This window comes from Kwoniella shandongensis, chromosome 1 (genome assembly GCF_008629635.2).
Source record: "Kwoniella shandongensis chromosome 1, complete sequence".
Lineage (NCBI taxonomy): Eukaryota > Fungi > Basidiomycota > Tremellomycetes > Tremellales > Cryptococcaceae > Kwoniella > Kwoniella shandongensis.
The window spans coordinates 1,699,917-1,720,905 of record NC_089287.1 but is presented as its reverse complement, the minus strand read 5'-3'; the positions used below and the strand labels follow the sequence as shown (position 1 = coordinate 1,720,905).

The window sequence follows — 20,989 nt, the reverse complement described above, 5'->3', positions numbered from 1 at the left end:
GGAGGAGAGAGAAGAGAGAGAGAAAGCGATGGATGCTAAAGGTGTATGCACCACTAGTCTCGTTGCGTCTGACGGTGCGTGCTGGCTGGTCGTTGGCGTGACGAGCTCCATCCTACCTCCACTCTCACCACCTCGCTCATCGGCCATATAATCGGGATTTAGTAGATGTGGCGATTTAATGTTCTCTCACCCCATTCAATGCGAGGCGTTCCGACCCGTTCTGTGTGAGGAGGGTTAATCGTCTTGCCTCATCCTCATCAGCTGATAGCTCCTTCGCGTAAAGGTCAGGAATGTTGTGTGCGACCTGCCAAGGAGACCATGGTGTGCAATGTATGATTTGTGGACTCGGCTCATTGAGGCAGGCAGGCAGGCAGCCTGAATGACGAGACATAGTGACGATCAAGAACCGAGCGGCTGCCCAGTCTTGACACTGATCAACAATGCAGAGTCCTTCTCTTCAGCATGCGCGTTCTCACCTCTACGTCACAGACACTCACCTGTCCCTCGCTGCTGTGCCTCGCCTGTCACTCGTCCGACCACGGCGGACACGTATAAAATCCCTCATAAAAGCATCCTCTGTACTTCGGACTGAAACGGGACCAAGTCCACTGTGCAGAGATGTGGCGAAATCTCCCGAGTGATAGTTTTGGTCATTGTGCGATTACTGCGATTCAGTTCGACGATTTGGTTTTTTTCCTTTGTGTCTCCCTTCTGGTGCATGTGCATAGCTTTGAGGGAGATGAAGTGCGATCGTATGATTGTTGTTTCATGGGAATGGTACCTTGAGTGGCTCGATAGGATGCGACGAGTCCCTATTGCGAGAGAATCCGATAACGAGTGATCGTACTGAATGGATGTATAAAGAGTGTATACTAACCTGTATCCTCATGTAGTATACAAGATACCAATCGTCATTCCAACAATCAATCGAGACTACAATTAAAACGTAACGACGACGACAACAACAACATCAATCCAGTCGACATCACCCCACATTGATATGATTACAGGTCTCGAGCTCGACACAAGTTCGTCTTCTTCTACACCTACGATCAACACCACCACTACAACGACAACCACCACCACTACTAGCAGTAGTAGTACATCTGTCAGAATGGGATTACCATCATTCGACGCACTGCTCAAATCGATAGGCTACGAAGCCGCCAGTCATCCCCACCATCCTCATCACATGCACCACATGCATGCGCATCATCATGGGGTAGCCGCCCCTTACCCCACTCACTCGCACGGTAGTCATCATCTCCACGAGTCGATCCACCGACCACCATCTACCCCACCGACACCTTCCGTCCTGACAGATCATCACACTTCCCACTCCGGTGTGCATCACCATTCACATGCCCACGGACGACCAAGAAGTAATTCCGTACCATCAATCTCGAGAACACATTTGACTTCACCGTTCAAGGGCGATCACTGTCTTGTTGACGATCATTCGACTGAACATTATGCCGACCGAGTTCGAGCTCTGAAAGACGGCGATGGCGAATGGAACACATGGAGTTTGAATGCTGTCGTACCAGTATCTCTACCTTACGTACGTCCGTCCCCTTTACCCCTGTCAAAGGTATCGTAGTATGGTTGTGCTGATCCGAGACATAGCACGCTAGACCTCATATCCATCCGAGAGCATCCACGGGATCCATTCCTCTGACACCGGCTACGGCGCCAGCGCCAGCGCTAGCAACAGCGTCGATGAAGAACATCATTCACCCCCACTCCCCATCACATTCCCCCCTCCACCAACACCCCGACCGATCAATCGGCACATACTTCCCACCTATCCTCCCCATCAACACGGTAACATCACCGATACCTATCCTTCGCCCCGTGCCTCGCCGGAGCCCGAGTTTCGGTTCACACTCTCCACTAAGCGTCAACGCCCCTCTGACTCCACAATCCCTGAGAGGGATAGACGAGAACGAGAACGAGGAAGGAGACGTAGAGATGAAATCAAACTCTAGACTATCGACACCCACTCCGTTATCGGACCGACAGTCGGGTATGACCTTGACAAGTACTAGTCTGCCAAGGATATACCGGGGCTTGTAACGATTGGGACTCGAAGGTCTAGTCTTATGATGAGCTTGAGAGGACTCGCGTCTATATTAGTTGGCTTTCTCTTTCATGATAGGGTTTCGACATAATCACCCTCCAAACCCCTGTATATGGACAAGATCCCCATTACCCATTCTTTCCTCCTCCCCATAACGATTTTTCATCATTGTCTCTTTGGTTCTTAGTTTCACTTATACTCGTGTATATGATCATAGCTTCACCATTTTTAGTTATTATGTCCGAAAGAGCTTCGCGACTATGTATGATCTGATTCTCTCCACAAACAAAGCGTTGGACCGCAGCTGCATTAACGATCATTCCGGGTATGGTGGGTGGACATGCAAAGTGGAGGTTGTTCAATCGCGTGAACGCGTTGACCGACAACAATTTCCGATTGTCTTCTCCCATTTACAACATTGCTTTTTGCCTTTCGCTCTTTTTGCGTCTAATTTGCATGCCATGAGAGGAAAGGAGACATGCTCGACGATCCTTCTCTCTCCTCCTCCAGCTCCAGCTCCTCGCTGCCGCCCCTTCCGACGCCCGAATCATTCCCTTTTCCATACCCGAAACCGTATGATATCCAGTTGCAGCTTATGCAGACCGTCTTCCGGGCTATTGAAGATGGAAAGATAGCAATTGTACGTTGGACACAACAATATGTGCCATGATCAAATCTGTGTGAACCAAGCTTGATCTCAATCATCGCGATAGTGTCATGTCCAGACCAGCTGACTTTCGTTCCGTGTATAGGTCGAATCACCAACTGGAACTGGCAAATCTCTCTCACTGCTAACTTCCACCTTAACATGGCTCGCATCCCACCAAGCTCGTCTCGAAACCGCTATCGAGACTTCCCTCCGTACCCAACTCGCCACAGACGACCCTGACGATCCGAGCTGGGTCATCGAACATGCTGTCAAAGCTCGGATGAACGAGCTTCATTCCGTTCAGGAGGCTAGGAAGGAGAGGTTGATGAAGGCCAGAGCTAGGGAGAGGAAGATCAGACAAGCGGGTGGGAATGGTGCGTTTAGAGGTGTGAAGAAGGTCAAAGTTGGGAATGGGAGTGGGACAAGTGGGAAAAGTGATATCAAAGAGGATGAGGATTTCTTGCCTGAAGATAAAGATAAGGATGAAGAAGAGGACGGACCGTATCTCTCAAGAGAAGTGAGGGAGTTGATGAGCAAGTAAGTGGAGCCTGTACTGGCGGTTCTGGGCTGTGCCCGTCATCATGAGCTCATGTCATTTGACTTAGGTACGAAGCGACAAGACCGAAGCAGCATGTCGAGGAAGAGGAAGAGGAGGACATGCCAAAGGTGAGATTGAGATAATCCTATCCTTAAAGATCCGGCGCTGACACGTCGTTGCAGATCTACTACACCTCCAGAACCCATACTCAACTCCGTCAACTTACTTCAGAGCTGCTCAAAACAACTTTTGCAATAGACAACGACCCTTCGTCCACCGATCCAACCGCGGGAGTAGAAACAGAAGCTGGTCCATCACAAGGTGTCAGTTTGGTCCCGCTTGGAAGTCGAAAACAACTTTGTATCAACGATAAAGTGCGCGCATTGGCCAAGAGCGGAGGCGACGAGAGGATCAACGAAGCGTGTTTGGATATGCAAAAGTCTGGTGAGTCGATGTCATTCCATCAGCAGTGGTTTAGGCGAGCTCATGAAGACGAAAGGCAAAGCGAGGTGCGAATTTTTACCTGCAAAGGCGGATGAGGCGGCCATGCTGGATGCGAGAGATGCCGTCCTGGTGAGAGTATACTCCAAAACGCCACGCATGTGTAACGATTCTAATGGCAATCCAGGCATCGGTCAAGGACATTGAGGATATCGTGTCAGACGGACGCAAGTCGTGCGTCTGTCCTTACTACGCCACGAGAAGAGCAGTGAAGCAGAGTCAGGTGGGTGTTTGTGGCTGATGGATGGAGAAGACCATCAAGCAGCTGACGATTACGTTAGATGGTGACATTACCGTATAACCTGCTGCTGCAAAAGAACGCACGGGAAGCACTAGACATCAGTCTGAAAGATCAAGTGGTAGTCATCGACGAAGCGCACAGTAAGTCCCAGTAGCGCTCACCGCGGCCATCAATCGCTTACAACGATATGATTCTAGACCTCATCGATACCCTCCTCTCCATCCACTCCACAACCGTAACATCGACCAACCTCTCCAACGCTGTCTCCCAACTACAACAATATCTTCAACGATTCAAGTCGCGCTTAAAACCTGTCCACGCACTGTGGATTCGCCAAGTCTTGACGGTTCTACAAGGTCTAATCCGCGTATGTAGCAAGTTCGTTGAAGATAGCAAGTCTTCTACGGCGGCGAATGGAAAGGGAAAGGCAAAAGCAGAAGTTTTGAATGCGAATGTTTTAATGGAGCGTGCGGGAGGAGGAAGTGATCAGGTCAATCCGATGGAACTAGTAGCATATCTGAAGGAGAGCAAACTGGCGAGAAAGATCAGTGGCTTCTCAGAGCATATGGCTGAGAAGGCAGCTGCGAATGGTGAGCAAGGATTGTGACTACTTCAACAACTGGATGGTGTGGATCTGATAAACGGTCCTTGCAGAGCCGAAAACGTCTCGAAGTGCTACCGCTCGTCATGCTTCCATAGCGGCATTCCATGTCGTCGAAGCCTTTCTGTTATCGCTCGTCGATGCGAAAGATGATGGTAGAGTTCTGCTCTCGATGGACGAGTCGGGCACCACTGGAACCCCGGTAGTTACAATCAAATACGTTTTGCTCAACCCTGCTGAGCGGTTCAAGGAGGTGGTCGAAGAAGCGCGCAGCGTCGTCCTCGCAGGTGGAACGATGGAACCTGTGAGTGAAGGACGGAAATACACCGGAATACGGAAGCTGAATGGGTTATTTCTGCGTAGATATCAGATTTCATGCAACAGCTCTTCCCGGCTATTCCCATAGGTCGATTTGCCACGCTGTCGTGTTCGCATGTCATTCCCAAAGAGAACCTCCTCACGCAAGTCGTCTGCGTCGGTCCCAGAAAAGTCGAGTTCGAGTTCAAGTACAGTAACCGCGGAGATGACGCTTTGGTATGTTCAATTTCGAGGTCGCAGTTAGGGAGGTTCAATGAATCTACGAGCTGATTGACTGCATTCGGAATAGCTTACGGAGCTGGGAGCGGTGATACAGTCGACTGTCGGACTTGTCCCAGATGGAGTAGTTGTCTTTGTTCCATCCTATGCGTTCCTGGACAAGGTCAAGACGTTCTGGACGCAGTCAGGCTTGTTTCAACGGTTGGGCGATCGAAAGCAGGTAGGTACACCAACGTGCAGCGGTGTCAGAGAAGTCGGAAGCTAATATTCAACTCAGCTGTTCTTCGAACCACAAACTTCTGGCGATGTCGAGACAGTGCTACGGGATTACGCCTTGGCTATCTCATCAGTAAGCTGACAATAATGGCTATACCTAGTTAGCTGATCATAGTCCCAGGCAAACGCAGTGTCAACCACGGGCGAAAAGTCACGCAAAACAGGTGCATTACTTTTTGCTGTGGTCGGAGGCAAACTGTCAGAAGGTAAGTGGGGGTGAGACTTGATGCAAAGCGGATCAGGCACTGACTGACCGGCTCGTTAGGTATTAACTTCTCGGACGGCCTCGGACGTTGTGTGATAATGGTCGGTCTCCCGTTTGCCAACGTGGGTTCAGTAGAGCTACAAGAGAGGATGAGATATGTGGAAAAGCTGCCAGGTGCTGGTGCGGACGCTTCGAGGGAGATGTATGAGAATCTATGTATGAGGGCGGTCAATCAGTCCATTGGTGAGTAGGTTCTGGTCGTTGTCGGAGGTACATTGTGATTGATTGACGGACATGACCATTCTCTAGGCCGAGCCATTCGTCATGCCAATGACTATGCGTGCATCCTGCTCGTCGACAAGCGGTACGCTACTCCCCGGATCAGGCACAAATTGCCAAAATGGATCGGAGAAGACGTGAAAGTGCAATCGGAATTTGGGGGTGTTGCCAGGGGTATTGCTGCGTTCTTCAAGGAGAAAAGGGCGAGGGGGATGTGATTGTAGACTTGGCGCAATTGAGCTAAGCTGGTGTTGTATAATTGATTTTCTATCCATCCAAGCATATGACATCACACTCATTCCATGCAATAATACCCATACCCCGTTTTGAATGTGCTTTGGTTTGCTTTGCATTTGCTGTGTTAAAGCCAAGCGGCTGGGTATAAAACGTGCGATCGACGTCGGAGGCTAAATACAATCATACAGTCATACAAATCTGCAGGTGATACGCATGAATCCTCCGTCGATAACCGTTTTGAGCTTGTTGGAAAGACAGGCACAAGAGATCTGATGCTAGTGGTGGGATGGTACAGGGAATAAAGGGGAAGTGATCGAGGATGGGGTAACTGACTGACTGACTTGCAGCAAGGGGGACTCACTAGTAGTACAAGTAGTAGTACAAAGTAAAGATTGTTGTACCAACCATCGGGTACTCGTATGAACGGTAAAATGCCGTATCGAAGAAGGCGAACAGAATGTTTCTTGGACGGCATATGACATAACAAACGTGTGTCTGACAAAGCATCACCTATTTTCTCCCCCTGAATTGACGGGAAATGCACTCTGAACTTGAACCACCCTATAGTACCGATCACATGGCGGGGGGGTTGTGAATCGTAGTTATAGGTATGCCGTTATGGATCTCTGACTTTGTTGCAAGTAGACATATGATCGGTAATAGAACCGAATGGATGTACGTACATTACATGAGGGGGAAAAGCACAGCGGGGCAGTGTACCGCACTTGGACCATGGGTCAAGACCAAGTTCGGAGGCGTTATTACTAACATACTACTAACTGTTTGAATAGGGGCTAAGTATAGCCAGATCTATGTACGCTGATGACGATGCTGATGGTTTGTCCGTGGGTGGGGAAGGAAAAATCGGTCGGTGATTGACTGGTAGTCTTCCTGACACCGAGGGTGCGGTACCGAGTCACTGCATCTTTACTGTGGGACGGCTTTTCGTCTAAGCATAGGAAAAAAAGAGCTTAATGCATGTCGATGACTCTGTTGTTGTAATTGTCGTTCTAGAGGTCTTTCTTTGGTTGTCATTCCATTTTACACATACAATACAATACAAGGCATTGTCAAAGGTTATACCACAGCTACACGACCACGATCGACGGCATCAAACGCAAAGTGCTCGGGCCAAGAGCAGCGATAAGAGACAACAGCGTGACGAAAGACTGAGAGCGAAGGACGAAACGGATATACCCAATCAGCCAGCTTACGGCTCACACGACGACGCTGCGCAGCGGTTGGATCAATCTTTGTCTGACTTTTTGCGCTGCGCCATCGGTGAACGATCATCAGTTTTTCTTGCTGCATGCCTAGTCTGCATCTGTCTCTCTGTAATCGCCAGGAGACGCCTGAAAGAGATAGAGACTCGGTGCCATAATGAACAAGTGAGTGCAACACCCCATTGATAGTGTCAACAACCGAGGGAAAAGTAGCAGTACTCAGTTTACTCGCGTTTTCATTTGCTCCCGTCTTTCCGCTAACAAACCCCTCATTTCACCCTTCACCTCATTTCACCCCCTTCTCCTATTTCCCACTTTCGTCTATTCATTCCGATCTATCCATCCATCCATCCATCCATTCAATCATCCATCCATCCATTCACTCTATCAGTTACATTTCAGAACAGCTTTGGCAATCTATCATTCAACAAGAACAACAACAAGAAGAACAGCCTCAACCACCCATGGCTGCTGCGATACACGAACCCTTCCAAGAGTCTTACTTTGAAAAGCTGTTGCGGGAGAGGAGAAATTTCGTGGACACAAACCACAACAAGGACAACAATATGGACGCGTCCTTAGGATCGACCGGTACAGGTGGAGGGATGGGAGATTTGCACGCCTCGCTACAACGGCCCATCTCTATCGTGCCTACCTACACGGCGATGGACAGGCCTGAGCTCTATCAAGGTCAGTCTTTATCCCCCTCTCCAAGTCGCTCCGAGGCGAAAGCTCACGCCGATCCTATGCATCCACCTCTTTCAGTGCCTCAACAACGAGGATCCTACTCGTCTTCATCAATGTCGTCCTCTTCTTCCTCATCTTTCGCACCGCCCCCACCTCAAATGGTACAACAACAAAAGATCGCGCCATCGGTACCCGTACCTTCCAACGCCAGCACTCCAACAGTGGAAGGCGAGCGTCCACTATCACGATTCCAACAGCTCTTACGGCTCAAACTCGCGGCGGAACAAGCACATCAGAATGTCGCTGCACCTGCGTCAGGCACCTCACATCCCAACAATACGCCCTTGCAGATGACAGAGGCCTTTGCTCGACTTCAAGCGGTCGATACTGTCATGCACCGAGATTTTGCTCGTCGTCACTACACCGCAGAGAACGAGCAACAACAGCAGCAACAACAACAAGCTGCTCTCGTCAAGGTCGAGGAGCAATCTTTGTACCCTCAAGCGAACCAACCTGCACCATTCTCGTACGGTCCGCCTCCTCAAGCAGCGGCAGCGAATATGCCCTACAGCCTCGGAGCAGCTCCAAGCCATCCTCCAGTGTCCCCACAGCACTCGAACCAATACAACACCCTCCCTGACAGTCAGCACATGGTCGCCCGTCAACTCACAGGTGTATACACTCCTCAAGAGCCCATCTTTGGGTCTGTCGGCGGACAACCGTCCAACTTCTGGAGCGGTTCATACGATCCCTCGACCGCCTATTCCCAGCCGATGGCCAATGACAACAAAGCGAACAACTCGCACTACTTGCCTCCGGGCCCTGCATCTGGCCAATCTGCGAATGGAAATGTCGTCAAGCTTGACCAGCCTTGGCCCGTAAAGATGGAGAACTACTCCGAGTCGAGTCAATGGAAAGCACCTGTCTCACCCCCACAAGTGGTGCCATACAACAACTACCAACAGCCTCGGGTCGCTCCCTCCTTCTCGTGGAACGTCTCAGAAGTTCGCACTGCCGCCAACGATCAATCTTACCTTCCTCATCAACCTTACTCGGGCTCTCGAGCCTCTTCGCCTCTCGTTTCGACTGCCAGTTCCGTTTGTCCTCTTACTCCCGTGACACCGGTTGGACCTTACAGATATGGTGCAGACGCCCCGTACCCAGGCGTCAAAGTAGAACGATCGCCAAGTGCTTCATCCCACCTCGCTGTTCCCTACAGCTCTCTTCCCGGTCGCAATATGCAATCGATGGTCACACCTCCTATGGGACCAACTGACCTTCCCCCTTCCCCGATCCTCGAATACAACCCTAGGATGTACGGCGCCCCTGTCCACCTTCCTGGCGCAGGCATGTACATGACGTCCACCAATGGTCATGGAGACCTTCCACCGACTCTGGCGAACGGCATGGCTGGCGGTAATGGTGGAGAGGGATCATCCGGAGGAAGCAACAATGGTTCGACCGGTGGCGGATGGCCGAACGGGCACGGAGGGAACGGAGAAGCATCGGGCTCTGGTTCAGGTGGTCATGGTGACGGGGACGGCAGCGGTAGTGGAGGGGACGGTGGTGATGGTGGAGATGATGGAAACGGAGGGAAAAAGGGCAAGAAGTTGGCTCTGGCATGCCATTTCTGCAGACGACGAAAGCTCAAGTGAGTAGTGGGCGATTTCTTTACCTCGTCAGAGACGAATGCTGATCCATTTCTTTCCCATTTAGGTGTGATGGGATACGGCCTAAATGTGACAACTGTACTAAGCGAAACGAGGTCTGTTCGTGGGATGACAACGTGCGAAGACGTGGTCCAGGAAGAGCAACGAAAGAAAGACGAGAGAAAGCGGCTCGCGAAGCTCTTGCGGCCGGTCTGACCAACGCCAACTCCCTCGGTGCCGCTCCGCCCCTCGAATCGTCCTCGACACCAGATCCTGGTGCTCCCTTACCTGGATCAGTGGCAACTGTTGTGCTTCAACCTCTCGAAGCGCAATTTCAGCAGGAGCAAGAACAGAAACAACAGCTGCCACAACAAGCCACCTTACCACCGCCCCCGCCAGGTTATGATGATGACCTCCCTATTGACCCCACCCTTGCGGCTTTGAGCGCGGCGATCATGCCGGAAACATTAGCGGAATTGGAAACAAAGAAGGAGCCGGATTTGAGGAAGCGGAAGTCGGACATCGGGCTGGACGATGAGAGTCTGGAGAAGAGACCGAGACTGGACGATCATGAGTCGTTGGGTTTAGGAGGACATCCAGAAGTGCAACGGGGAGATGAGAATGGGAATGGGTTCTGAAACGGGCAGATAGTATAATTGTTTGAGGAAGAGCAATTGTTATAAAAATAGTTGTTTTAACGCTTTTTGTATGGGAATATGATCAGTCCGATGCTATTCGTTGTGTCTTGATCAAGTACGACCAGGACCCGTTGTAGAAAACGAGCATCCATGCGAGCAAGAGATGAGGCAATACTGGAGATACCGTAAGAGCGATACGTTCACATTACGCATGAACTTTGGGCGGTGGAGGTTTGTTGGGTCCGTAATGAAAATCAATGAAATCCAACATTCTCCTTTCGATGTTCTCTTTACATACATTCGGCTCGTTATCCTGCTTAGCCTCTTGGTCCGTTGTAGTCTCACAGCCCCGTACTCCTCCTCCCTCTTTGCGGAATGGCTCCCAAACGCCGTCCGGCCAATGTCGTCCGATCAGGCAACGCTGGTAATTCTACGAAACCTTCCAAACCCACCACTACAGACGACAAATCGAAATCATCCACCACTACGAAAGATGGACAGCCGACACCGGAGGGTCCACCTCGACCACCGCCTTTGTTCCCAGCGGGTTATAAGACGCCGATCAGCATATTGAATGAGAAATGTCAGAAGATGGGTTGGGAACGACCTGTTGTCGAATCGGTGAGTCCACCTTGTCCTCCACAACAGTGATCAGCGGGAGATGCCGGCTCCTTTGCACACACGAGGGGGATGAAATTGGGCTGGACAGCTGCTGATTTTGGTTTTCGTTGAATTAGAGAACAAACAGAGGCTCTGATCCTCAAACATTCTCGGGCTCGGTGATCTTGAAGAAACGAGTTAGCAAGAATATCTACAATCTCGACGAAGTCAGATTGACGCCTCATCCTCCGTTGGAGATTGGGAGTGCGGCTGAGGCCAAGCATTACGCAGCGACCTATGCTCTGTTCCGAGTGAGTCTGAAAGTCCCAACTGCTACCTTAGATCGCCCGAGCATCTTGTACAAGAACAGATACTGATCATGTCCTTCTTTTTACCAAATCATTGCAGTTCTGCTCGCATCTGCCCATGGCTATGACGTTACCGCCTTCGATCCGACCGTATTGGACTACCCTGACAGCTGAGAAAGCAGCATCACCGCCACACCAAGCTTGGGAGTACAGCACTGATCCGTTTGCCGCCAAGAAGGAGGTTGAAGATCGACAATCCAGGAAGAAGGAGAAAGAGGTGGCGAGGGAGCAGGAGAATGGGGGTGCAGGAGGCAGTGGCAGTGGGAGGGGTACGCCGACAACGCGAAGTGGAGGAGGCGGAGGTGGTGGTGGTGGTGGATATGAGTGGGAGAGAGCACCGGAAGTCAGAATGGCCCCTGCCTTGAGAGAGATGGTCGAAGGCACTGTGAGGAAGGTGAGCTTTGCATTTGGTCCAGCAATGAGACGTAGCTCCGACTGACGATACAACCCCCAGATGATGCAACAATTCCCATCAGCCGTTCTCGAAGCCAGTCGGGATGCCACAGCGACAGCGTCTACTGCGCCTTCCGGCGTATCGACCCCAGCTCTCGATGTCAACTCTCTGAAAACACAACTAACAACACTCGGTTTCAGACCCACTCATATCACATCGGCATTGTCTGCCTTGTCTGCAGCCCATGCCAGACTCCACTCCACTTGCTCGTCCACAAACGACCCCTTGGTCCTCTCTCTGAGTATACTATCTCCACTAGAAGCGGCTATCGAATGGCTTCTTCTCCATTTACCGGAGGATGACCTGCCGCAACGATATCGACCTTCAACGTCTTCTGCAGACTTTATCACAGGAGCTTCGGTGACTGCTGGAGGTAAAACGGCGCTGGTGAGAGGATGGCTCGTGGACAAACTGGTGAAACAAGCTGGATTCCCAAGAAAAGCCGTCGAGAAGATCTTAGAACAAGAAGAACGAGAATCGGTAGCCTTGGACATGCTGGGAAGACGACTATGTGGTTGGGAAGTGGACGAAGATGGATGGGGAGTAGAGGAGTATGGTGGTGGTTGGGCCGGTGACAATGTCGCAGACGAAGAGAGGAAGGTCACTCGTGAAGAGGAAATCATGACGGTCGAAGCAGTATTGGGCGAACGTTACACGCAAGTATCGGCGACCGAATTCACCGTCCAGATCCCTTCGGAGAGTACATTGGACACAATCACCTTACATGTGCTGTTCGACGAGTCATCCCCGTACCCGTCACCACAGTACCCGAAACATCCGCCTTCATTTTACATTACCTCTGACGATCTACCGGCTTACATGCGACTGCACCTCCATGCGCAACTGCTTCGACAATTCAGAGATCCAGAACGACACGACTTGACCTCCGTTCTCGAATCGGGTACAGGAGGTGCTGTATTGAGTATGGTCGAATACCTCGGAACGACCTTGCCTTCAATTATCGAATCCCCTCCTGATGTAGGCGAAGTGACGAAATATCTCGTGCCCAAGGTCGAAGAAGTGATCCCATCACAGAACAACAGATCGGCTGTCAGGCGAAAACCGAGACAAAACGGTCAAGGTACGAAGAGAAGGATACCGACTGCTGAGGAAGAAGAAGCGGTGAGGAAGAGACAAAAGGCGATGTTGGATGATCCGAAGTATGCTCCGATGTTGAAGGATCGGATGGGTCTGCCAGCTTGGAAGGAGAGAGAAAATATCACGAAAACTCTGCAGGACAACAGGGTTCTGGTGGTAGTAGGAGAGGTGAGCCCTTGCCTATGACGAGTTCAACCCACACGCTAACATGAGTAATACAGACAGGTTGCGGTAAGAGGTATGTGCGATAACTATTTTTTGGGAGTGGCCCGCTGACATGTGCATATGTGACAGTACTCAACTACCACAATTCATATTGGATAGCGAGATCGCCTCTGGTCGAGGCGCGTCCACCAATATCATAGTCACGCAACCTCGACGAGTAGCCGCAATGGGTGTCGCTGCCCGAGTTGCTCAAGAACGTCTCGAGGACGTTGACAAGTCCCCGCAAACTGTCGGTTATGCTATTAGAGGCGAACGACGAGCCGGCTCAGATACAAGATTGTTATTTTGCACCACTGGTGTCGTCCTGCGAAGACTGGGAAGTGGTGATCCGGATCTCTTGGGTGTCAGTCACGTCATTGTCGACGAAGCTCACGAGAGAGGGGTGGATACGGATCTATTGATCTGTCTCCTCAGGGATCTGCTAGAGAGAAATAAGTCTATCAAGGTCAGTCGACGACATCGCGATGAATGCGAGCTGGCGTGCTGATAGAGGATAACGATAGGTCATCCTGATGTCTGCCACAATCAATGGTAAGTGAAATTTAAACCGTGAGAATAGATCACAGGCTGACCACGATTTCGGACAGAGCAAATCTTCATCAGTGGGTACTATGATCAGGTGCCAATCGTGACACGAGAAGCTGACTTCGTGACTCGATAGACTACTTTGGAGGGTGCCCAAGCTTGACAATCCCTGGATTCACACATCCAGTCACTGATCGGTGAGAGGCCAAACATCTCGTGGTGTTGGTCTCAGTAGCTGATACGTGACGTTACTAGATATCTCGAGGATGTAATTTCCGAGATCCGCTACCAGCCTCAAGCATCGCGTTTCGGACCTCGACAAACAGAAGAGCAGAAAGCTGCAGTGCGCACCGAGTTCTCCAAACTCAACCTCGATGCTGAATCTCTACGAGCTCTCGAGACCATCTCCGCTGCTGACAGGATCGATTATGGTCTCGTCGCTGCTATCGTCAAGCATATCGTCAATAACGCCAAATCATCCGCAGGTGCTATTCTCGTCTTCATGCCCGGTGTCATGGAGATTCGACAATGTATCACCGAACTCCTATCAACTTCCCTCGGTCCGGTCGAGATCATGCCTCTACACGCTAATCTGTCAAGTGCAGAACAACGTAGAGTCTTCTTACCTACCACGCCGAAAAGGAAGATTGTGGTGGCTACCAATGTCGCTGAAACATCGGTCACTATTCCTGATGTGATTTATGTGGTGGATGGTGGAAGAGTGAAAGAAACGCAATACGATGCGGACAACGGGATGCAGAAGTTGGTGGAATGCTGGACGAGTAGGGCGTCAGGGAGACAGAGAAGAGGTAGAGCAGGTCGTACCCAACCAGGAGAGGTAAGCAGACATCATGTGTCTGGCAAGAACGTGATGCTGATGTTGGGGAGTAACCGTATAGTGCTACAAACTGTACACTCGCCGAACGGAAAATAACAGCATGCCTCGATTCCCCATTCCTGAGATTTTGCGAACTCCGCTCGAAGCGCTATTCTTGCAAGTGAAAGCGATGAACGAGGATACAGACGTCAAAGCATTCCTGAGGTAAGTCCAGTGAACGCCAGTACGGTGGAGATCCTGCTGATTGTGTTCCCGATTGTAGCAAAGCAATCGATCCACCCAAGATGGATGCGATCAATGCTGCTTGGCAAACGCTGCAAGATTTGGGAGCAGTGGAAGGAGAGGACCACAAATCCCGATTGACAGCTCTAGGACGACATGTGAGTGAATCGGAGGTGTAAGCCATGACGATAGCCGATGTGTTTCGCAGATGAGCACTATCCCAGTGGACTTGAGATTGGCCAAGATGTTGGTTCTCGGAACAATCTTCAAGTGTCTGGATCCAAGTGAGTAGCTTGCGCTCGCAACTCACATTTGATTCATCAAAGAACATCCCGTTGATCATCACATCTTGTCTAGTCCTCACAATCGCCGCACTCCTGTCTTCCAAACCGCTGTTCACTTCGCCTATGGATAAACGAGACGAGAGCAAAAAGGCTCGCGAGTCATTCGCCTGGGCTCGGTCGGACTTGCTCACAGATGTCAAGGCTTACGATGCCTGTATGGCTTTGAGGAGCAAAGGAGAGTCTCATGGTGCTGTTCGACAATTCTGCGAGCAAGTAAGTTCACTTTCCTTACAATTTTCGATGCAGAGTGAAAATATAAGTGAAGTCATTGATCTTGCTTCTCGTTTCTCGCAGAACTATATTAGCGCTACTACAATCCGCGATATCACCTCCCTCCGAGGAGATTTCCTCACTGCCTTGTCTTCCATTGGATTTGTCGACCTGAACCCCACTTCATTGGCGAAATACAGCGTCAATTCGAAGATTGATAATCTTGTGAAGGGTGTGATTGTGGGCGGACTGTACCCTCGCATCGCGAGGATTGCGATGCCGAAAGCGCAATTCGAGCGTGTACAGCAAGGTGCCGTGCAAAAAGATGTGAGTGAGGTTGCAGTCCCTGTCCCGCCAAAAAACTTCATCACCCCAAATCGCATTCAGCAGCCTCAGATCCAGCGAAATGAGGGCGTGGTGTGCGACAGCAAGGGCGAGGAATACGATAGCGATGCTAATCTGCTGCTTGTCCCACAGCACGAAGCAAAAGAAGTCAAGATGTTTGACCAATCAGGACGGGTATTCATCCATCCCAGTTCGGTATTGTTCACAGAATCAGGATTCAAGTCTGGCTATTTGGCATATTTCGGAAAAGCAGAAACGTCAAAAGTGTTCTTGAGAGACGCAACCGAGGTGAGTGCGGTGCGGCGCAACGCAGTTGCATCATTGTGCAATGTCCGAAGCGCTAGTAGGCCGTGCTGTGCTGATTTGCGATATAAGGTACCGTTATACGGACTACTTTTATTTGGAGGGAATATCACGATCAATCATTGGGCTGGTGGTATCATGTTGGGTACAGATGGACATGTCAAATTACGAGCCGGTACTCGAATCGGCGTATTATGTTCTCAATTAAGGTATGTCGCTCCCAAAATCACACTTTTTGAATTGGCTGGGAAAGTGACTGACTTGTTACGCTGGTTGATATAGACGTTTGCTAGACGCTCAGCTCTCGGAGCAGATCGAATCACCTCACAGTGTCGATATGACGGGTCATGAAGAGGTGGTCCAGGCTATGATGGCGTTATTGCAACGGGACGGATTGTCATTGTAGATCCAAACAACAGTAGCTAGAGCGTAGAGTTAGATCGGCTAGAGGACTTCTGCAGCATATGAATGCAAGGTGTCATATGACTTTTGCACTGCCTCGTCTGTTTTGCGCTTGGTCCGATCTGCAAAATCTCATTTGCATGCTGAAGTAAAGTACAAAATATTATCAAACCCTATCCGATAAGGTACGAGCTGAACCAGAATATAACGGTACCCTAAGAAACCCCTACCAACCTCCTGCCCGCCTCGTCAAACACAGACAGTCGACTCGCGATCACACGGTTCGCGCACCAGGCGCTGACACGTTTTCATTGGGCCTAAACGCCGATTCTCTGCACGACCTTCTTCATCCCTGTAAACTTGACCACCTCCCTCTTCTCCATGACATACAAACATCTCTCCAACGCATGCTGAGAATACCCTTGACCGCTGACAAATTCTCTCACGAGAGATTGATAACTTGTTGACCAACCGATCGGTAATCTCCTCTTGAGCTCCTTCTCAATCTTGTCAATCTCGTCATTGAGCTCGGTTCGGGAAAGTCCTTCGACGCCGGAGCCGATGGAAACGGCATTCATGGTTGAGAATTTGAAGAGACGGATGGATTCTTCGACATGATGAGGTAAGACTCGGGTGGAGAGTGTGATCTTGGCTAGTGATTCAGAGATACGGATGATGGCTTCGAGTTGTCTACAAAAGGGTCACTCGTCAGAATACAACTTGTCGGATGTAATTGGGCCAGATTTCTCTAACTCACCGAACAGTGATCGGGATCGAGCTTCTCTCGTCGTTGTCTCGCTCTACTTGTGCGACCTCTTTTCTCAGTCCCACAAAGTGAGAACTTAACATCTCTGCCGCCTCCGCACTCAGTCTCGGTGCGCATCGCCTGTGTTACCGAACATTATCAGTGATCGTCTCTGACCTGGTTGTTTGAAACATGTCGTCACACTCACGACTTGCAGTACGCCACGTATTTCTTCATCTTGTCAATATCGATCTCTCCCACCGCTTCATTCTCGTTCTGTCGGTTCATGTGGATGTTCATGACGTGCTTGGCGATCGTTCTATCTCTCGCCTCGTTGTGCTCATCTTTCACAATGAAGATCATATCGAATCGAGACAAGATGGTGGTTTGGAAATCGATGTTTTCTCCCGGTGACTTCATATCGTCATACCGACCAAAGACGGGGTTCGCAGCCGCCAAAACGGATGTTCGAGAGTTGAGGATAGTAGTGATACCAGCTTTGGCGATAGAGATGGTCTGTTGTTCCATTGCTTCGTGGATCGCAACTCGGTCTTCGTCCCTCATCTTGTCAAACTCATCGATGCACACCACACCACCATCTGCAAGGACCATAGCACCTCCTTCCAGGTAGAACTCTCGCTGCGAATCAAAGTTAGTTACCGTTTTCGACGGTCCACAGCTGATCGAGTCACACTCACCGATACAGGATCACGCTGAACCGAAGCGGTCAGACCAGCAGCCGAAGAACCCTTTCCTGAAGTGTAAACAGACACTGGTGACACCTACGAAACAATTGTTCAGCGATAATTTCAAGAATTATAGAGCCTATTCACCTTTTCTACGAATTTGAGCAATTGCGATTTGGCCGTACCAGGATCACCTAATAGCAGCACGTTGATATCCCCTCGTAATCTCATTCCATCAGGCAAGATCTTCTTGCTACCACCCATCAGCAAACAGGTAACGGCCTTCTTGATATCTAGTATCGTTCTCACATCAGCCATGCCCCGACACTGTCACTCCATAGCTAACTCACCAAGGTTGCCGTAGATACTTGGTGCAACACTGTTGGCGAAACGCTCGTACAGTCCATCACTCCTCGCGAGCTGTTGATACTCCTCTTCCTCCTCGGGCGAGAATACACGAGACCCAGGTGTTGAGGCAGTGGTGTCGTGCTCAATACCGAGAATCCTAAGATATGGTTGTCGCAGCGCAGGTGCACCTGAGGTCTTTTGCTATGGATCCCGAGTTGAATCAGCACTGTGCCGTTGACCTAGTTTTGGCAGACGAAACACTCACAGATTTGTTCGAAGGTGCGAAGGTTGAGTAAATACCAGTAGCGATGATTCTTGAACCGGGAACGACACGTCCAGTAAGGTATCTCTCCGCATGAAGCATCATATGACGGGGCAATTCTCCAACGGGAACCGCATCGGGTGCTTCTTGCAGCTTGATAGTTTGCTGGTCAACGAAGCGACATCTGTCGTGGAGAATCACATAGGGGTCGAGGGGACAGTCCTTGCTTTGGCCTTCTGGTGCGGGACTGTGGACCGTGTCAGCTTTGCTGCGAAGACTTGCCTCACACCTGACTATACACTCACGCATCACATCGCCTGGGCAAAGCTGCTCTTTCGCCTCCGAGGGTGCTAGCTACTTTCACTGATTTGACGGATCGGCATCCCTTGCATTGAAGGTGCAGCTCTGTTGCTCTAGACGACAGTTGAGAAGCATTGATGACGATACCAGGAAGTCGTACAAGGGTTGTGAGGGTGTTTGCCTGGGCGCCGAGTCAGCCTCAACTCTCCGCCTTCAAGATTCCACCGGATGTGTAGACTCACTGTCAAGTCCCTGAACTTGAGCAAGTTCATCTCGCTCTTGATAGTCACTTGCATGTCGGGGATAGCTTCCAACGCAGCAGTGCTTGATTGACCAGCCTGGGTGCCGTCGTTGGTGGGGTGGAGGAGCAGTCTAGCGAGACGCAACAGAGCAGATTCGAGCTGTGGAAGGTGTCAGCTTCGATGCAGAGTCCGGGAATGACTCCACGTCAGACACTCACGAGAGGGATCATTTCTCCTGGCTGTTCGTGTATCTTCTGCGCCAATTCCTCGTTCCAAGCAATCATATCCTCCATCCTCACCTCCAACGTATGGTGGTGCAACAGCAGAGCGGATCGAAGCGCATCTCGATATGTGAATTGACCTCCGATTCGGAATCCGCTGAGGAAATCGTAGAAGAGTCTCTCGACCTCTGAGGGGGTGTCTCGTCGTGTGTCGCCTTCCAGCACACCGACGGCCCAGACACGACCTTGTTCCTAGGAGACCAGGGGGTACTCATCAGCTAGGCCCAGAAAACCTTATGTCGCATTATGAGCGTACCATGTTGTTTGCGTTGAGGAGTCGAAGATAGGGTGTGAGATCAGATCAGTGATAAGGTAAGACCAAGCGGATGAAGATAGATAAGATGAGCACAAGGAAACGAAAGATGAGAAGATGAACATGAGATTTACGCGTCCTAAATTCAGGAAATCGTTCAACGTACGCGACGACGCGAAAATCGGGTGGCTGAGGTAGCAAATATTTAATGATTCCATCCATCTAAAGATCACTCTTTGCGCTCGGACCTCCACCTCTGGCGTCGAGGGGATGCAATCAGATTGCTGTGACCAACAGCCAGCATATGAGCAGGTCAGTCACCAATGTGATTGACGCAAAACGTGGCAGCATACCAGAAGCAGAATTACCGGCCCGCGGTATGCCCCTGGGTGGGCAGTACGAAGCGCACGCAACCGCGACTGGAAGATCTACGAAGCGTGCTAAATCAGACAATCAAGTTCGTCATCCCAAGCGTAGATTTGTTGTCGACCCCCCTTTTCCCTATCAGTATTGTTGGAGCAGTCTACTGAGCTGTTCATGACCGAATCGCTGACAAATGCCGACGACGCCACAAGCCCGAGCCGACGGCCACAGCAGGTGGCTGACGTCTAACTCTATCACCGATTACTCAACGTCGGGGCGCATCAACGAGTAAGACGGAGAGGGCGTTATCGTCATATAGTTGAGGAGATGAAACACGGCTTTATCGGAACAGCTACTTCAGCATATGATAGCGGAGCCCGACACGCATGCCTTCATACAATTGTACACCCCCCGGATCATGTTAATGCAGGTGATCACCTCATCATGTCACACTTCAGAGCACGGTCTCTCGAGGGCGTACTGCGGCATTTCCGATGGTTGACTCAACTCGTCCTTGATACGAATGGCTCGAATCTCCGCACCGTATCAGATTGTGCCTCCTCCTGAAGGGTACAGGTCCTCTCTCATCGAATTTGACCTATATCGGTCGTCACTCCCTTGCTCCAAAACGGCAACGCTCGAACAGGGTCGTCTCTATGCGCTAATGCTGACAACAAATTTCCAGTGCTGATGGTATTGTTACGATCAATAAACTACATGCTGAAAATGTGACAATGCGGTACATGAACGTGGTTGACTTGCCTCTCATGTTGTCGTGCACCAGATCTCGGACTTGCATCGTCCGAAGACGCCCACACTCATCGCCATCGACACTGCCAAGACCTACTAGCTCCTCTCGCGCCTCTCGCCTGTCTTCCGTAGTGGAGTACCTCGCGCTTTGATCGTGTTGAAACGGATAGTTTGATCGGCAATGACTTATCACACACCACAACAGTCCAAAAGAGGTATATTGTTCTCGCTCGGGGTAATTGGACAGGGAAAGGGGGGTTGTTTCATATGACATCGATGAGCGCTTTTAAGTCATACGCTGATCTCTCCATACCATGTCCGTGTGGTTGTGTGTCGTGTGGTCGTGTCACTCATCTTGGCCGTCGACCCGAGCACTCCCGCCTCGGCAAAACAGGATTGTGCTCGGAGCAGGTCAACAGCCGAAATAAATGAAAAGATAAGTTATATTAAATGCATACCCACCCCACCAACTTTGAGAAAACTC

General features: G+C 50.5%; 5 protein-coding genes across 5 annotated transcripts; 4 read left to right on the top strand and 1 right to left on the bottom strand.

Annotated features, from left to right (window-relative positions):
• Positions 1 to 1,000: 1,000 nt before the first annotated feature.
• CI109_100616 (uncharacterized protein) lies at positions 1,001 to 2,076 on the top strand (the record flags this gene model as incomplete). The annotated part of the gene is made up of 2 exons (XM_032004623.1): positions 1,001 to 1,561; positions 1,627 to 2,076. The coding sequence occupies 2 exons, from the start codon at positions 1,001 to 1,003 to the stop codon at positions 2,074 to 2,076; spliced, it is 1,011 nt and encodes a 336-aa protein (XP_031861101.1).
• A 264-nt stretch (positions 2,077 to 2,340) lies between these two features.
• On the top strand, positions 2,341 to 6,125 carry CI109_100615 (uncharacterized protein; the record flags this gene model as incomplete). Its single annotated transcript, XM_032004624.2, has 16 exons — positions 2,341 to 2,410; positions 2,554 to 2,720; positions 2,833 to 3,266; positions 3,335 to 3,395; positions 3,450 to 3,711; positions 3,767 to 3,840; positions 3,896 to 3,991; positions 4,050 to 4,149; positions 4,207 to 4,599; positions 4,664 to 4,914; positions 4,974 to 5,144; positions 5,218 to 5,367; positions 5,425 to 5,496; positions 5,545 to 5,629; positions 5,689 to 5,871; positions 5,938 to 6,125. 16 exons carry the CDS (start codon positions 2,341 to 2,343, stop codon positions 6,123 to 6,125), a joined length of 2,757 nt encoding a protein of 918 aa, XP_031861102.2.
• A 1,399-nt stretch (positions 6,126 to 7,524) lies between these two features.
• Positions 7,525 to 10,341, top strand: CI109_100614 (uncharacterized protein; the record flags this gene model as incomplete). The annotated part of the gene is made up of 3 exons (XM_032004625.2): positions 7,525 to 7,532; positions 7,759 to 9,705; positions 9,771 to 10,341. 3 exons carry the CDS (start codon positions 7,525 to 7,527, stop codon positions 10,339 to 10,341), a joined length of 2,526 nt encoding a protein of 841 aa, XP_031861103.2.
• Positions 10,342 to 10,716: 375 nt separating this feature from the next.
• Positions 10,717 to 16,279, top strand: CI109_100613 (uncharacterized protein; the record flags this gene model as incomplete). The annotated part of the gene is made up of 18 exons (XM_032004626.1): positions 10,717 to 10,962; positions 11,079 to 11,252; positions 11,350 to 11,703; positions 11,764 to 13,029; positions 13,083 to 13,099; positions 13,156 to 13,531; positions 13,590 to 13,617; positions 13,674 to 13,688; positions 13,748 to 13,808; positions 13,867 to 14,449; positions 14,511 to 14,653; positions 14,712 to 14,829; positions 14,880 to 14,955; positions 15,029 to 15,228; positions 15,310 to 15,552; positions 15,703 to 15,858; positions 15,946 to 16,082; positions 16,156 to 16,279. 18 exons carry the CDS (start codon positions 10,717 to 10,719, stop codon positions 16,277 to 16,279), a joined length of 4,317 nt encoding a protein of 1,438 aa, XP_031861104.1.
• Positions 16,280 to 16,592: 313 nt separating this feature from the next.
• Positions 16,593 to 19,398, bottom strand: CI109_100612 (uncharacterized protein; the record flags this gene model as incomplete). The annotated part of the gene is made up of 11 exons (XM_032004627.1): positions 16,593 to 16,965; positions 17,033 to 17,161; positions 17,229 to 17,659; positions 17,719 to 17,802; positions 17,854 to 17,999; positions 18,057 to 18,255; positions 18,320 to 18,563; positions 18,622 to 18,797; positions 18,859 to 19,017; positions 19,077 to 19,331; positions 19,396 to 19,398. The coding sequence occupies 11 exons, from the start codon at positions 19,396 to 19,398 to the stop codon at positions 16,593 to 16,595; spliced, it is 2,199 nt and encodes a 732-aa protein (XP_031861105.1).
• Between the last annotated feature and the right edge of the window lie 1,591 nt (positions 19,399 to 20,989).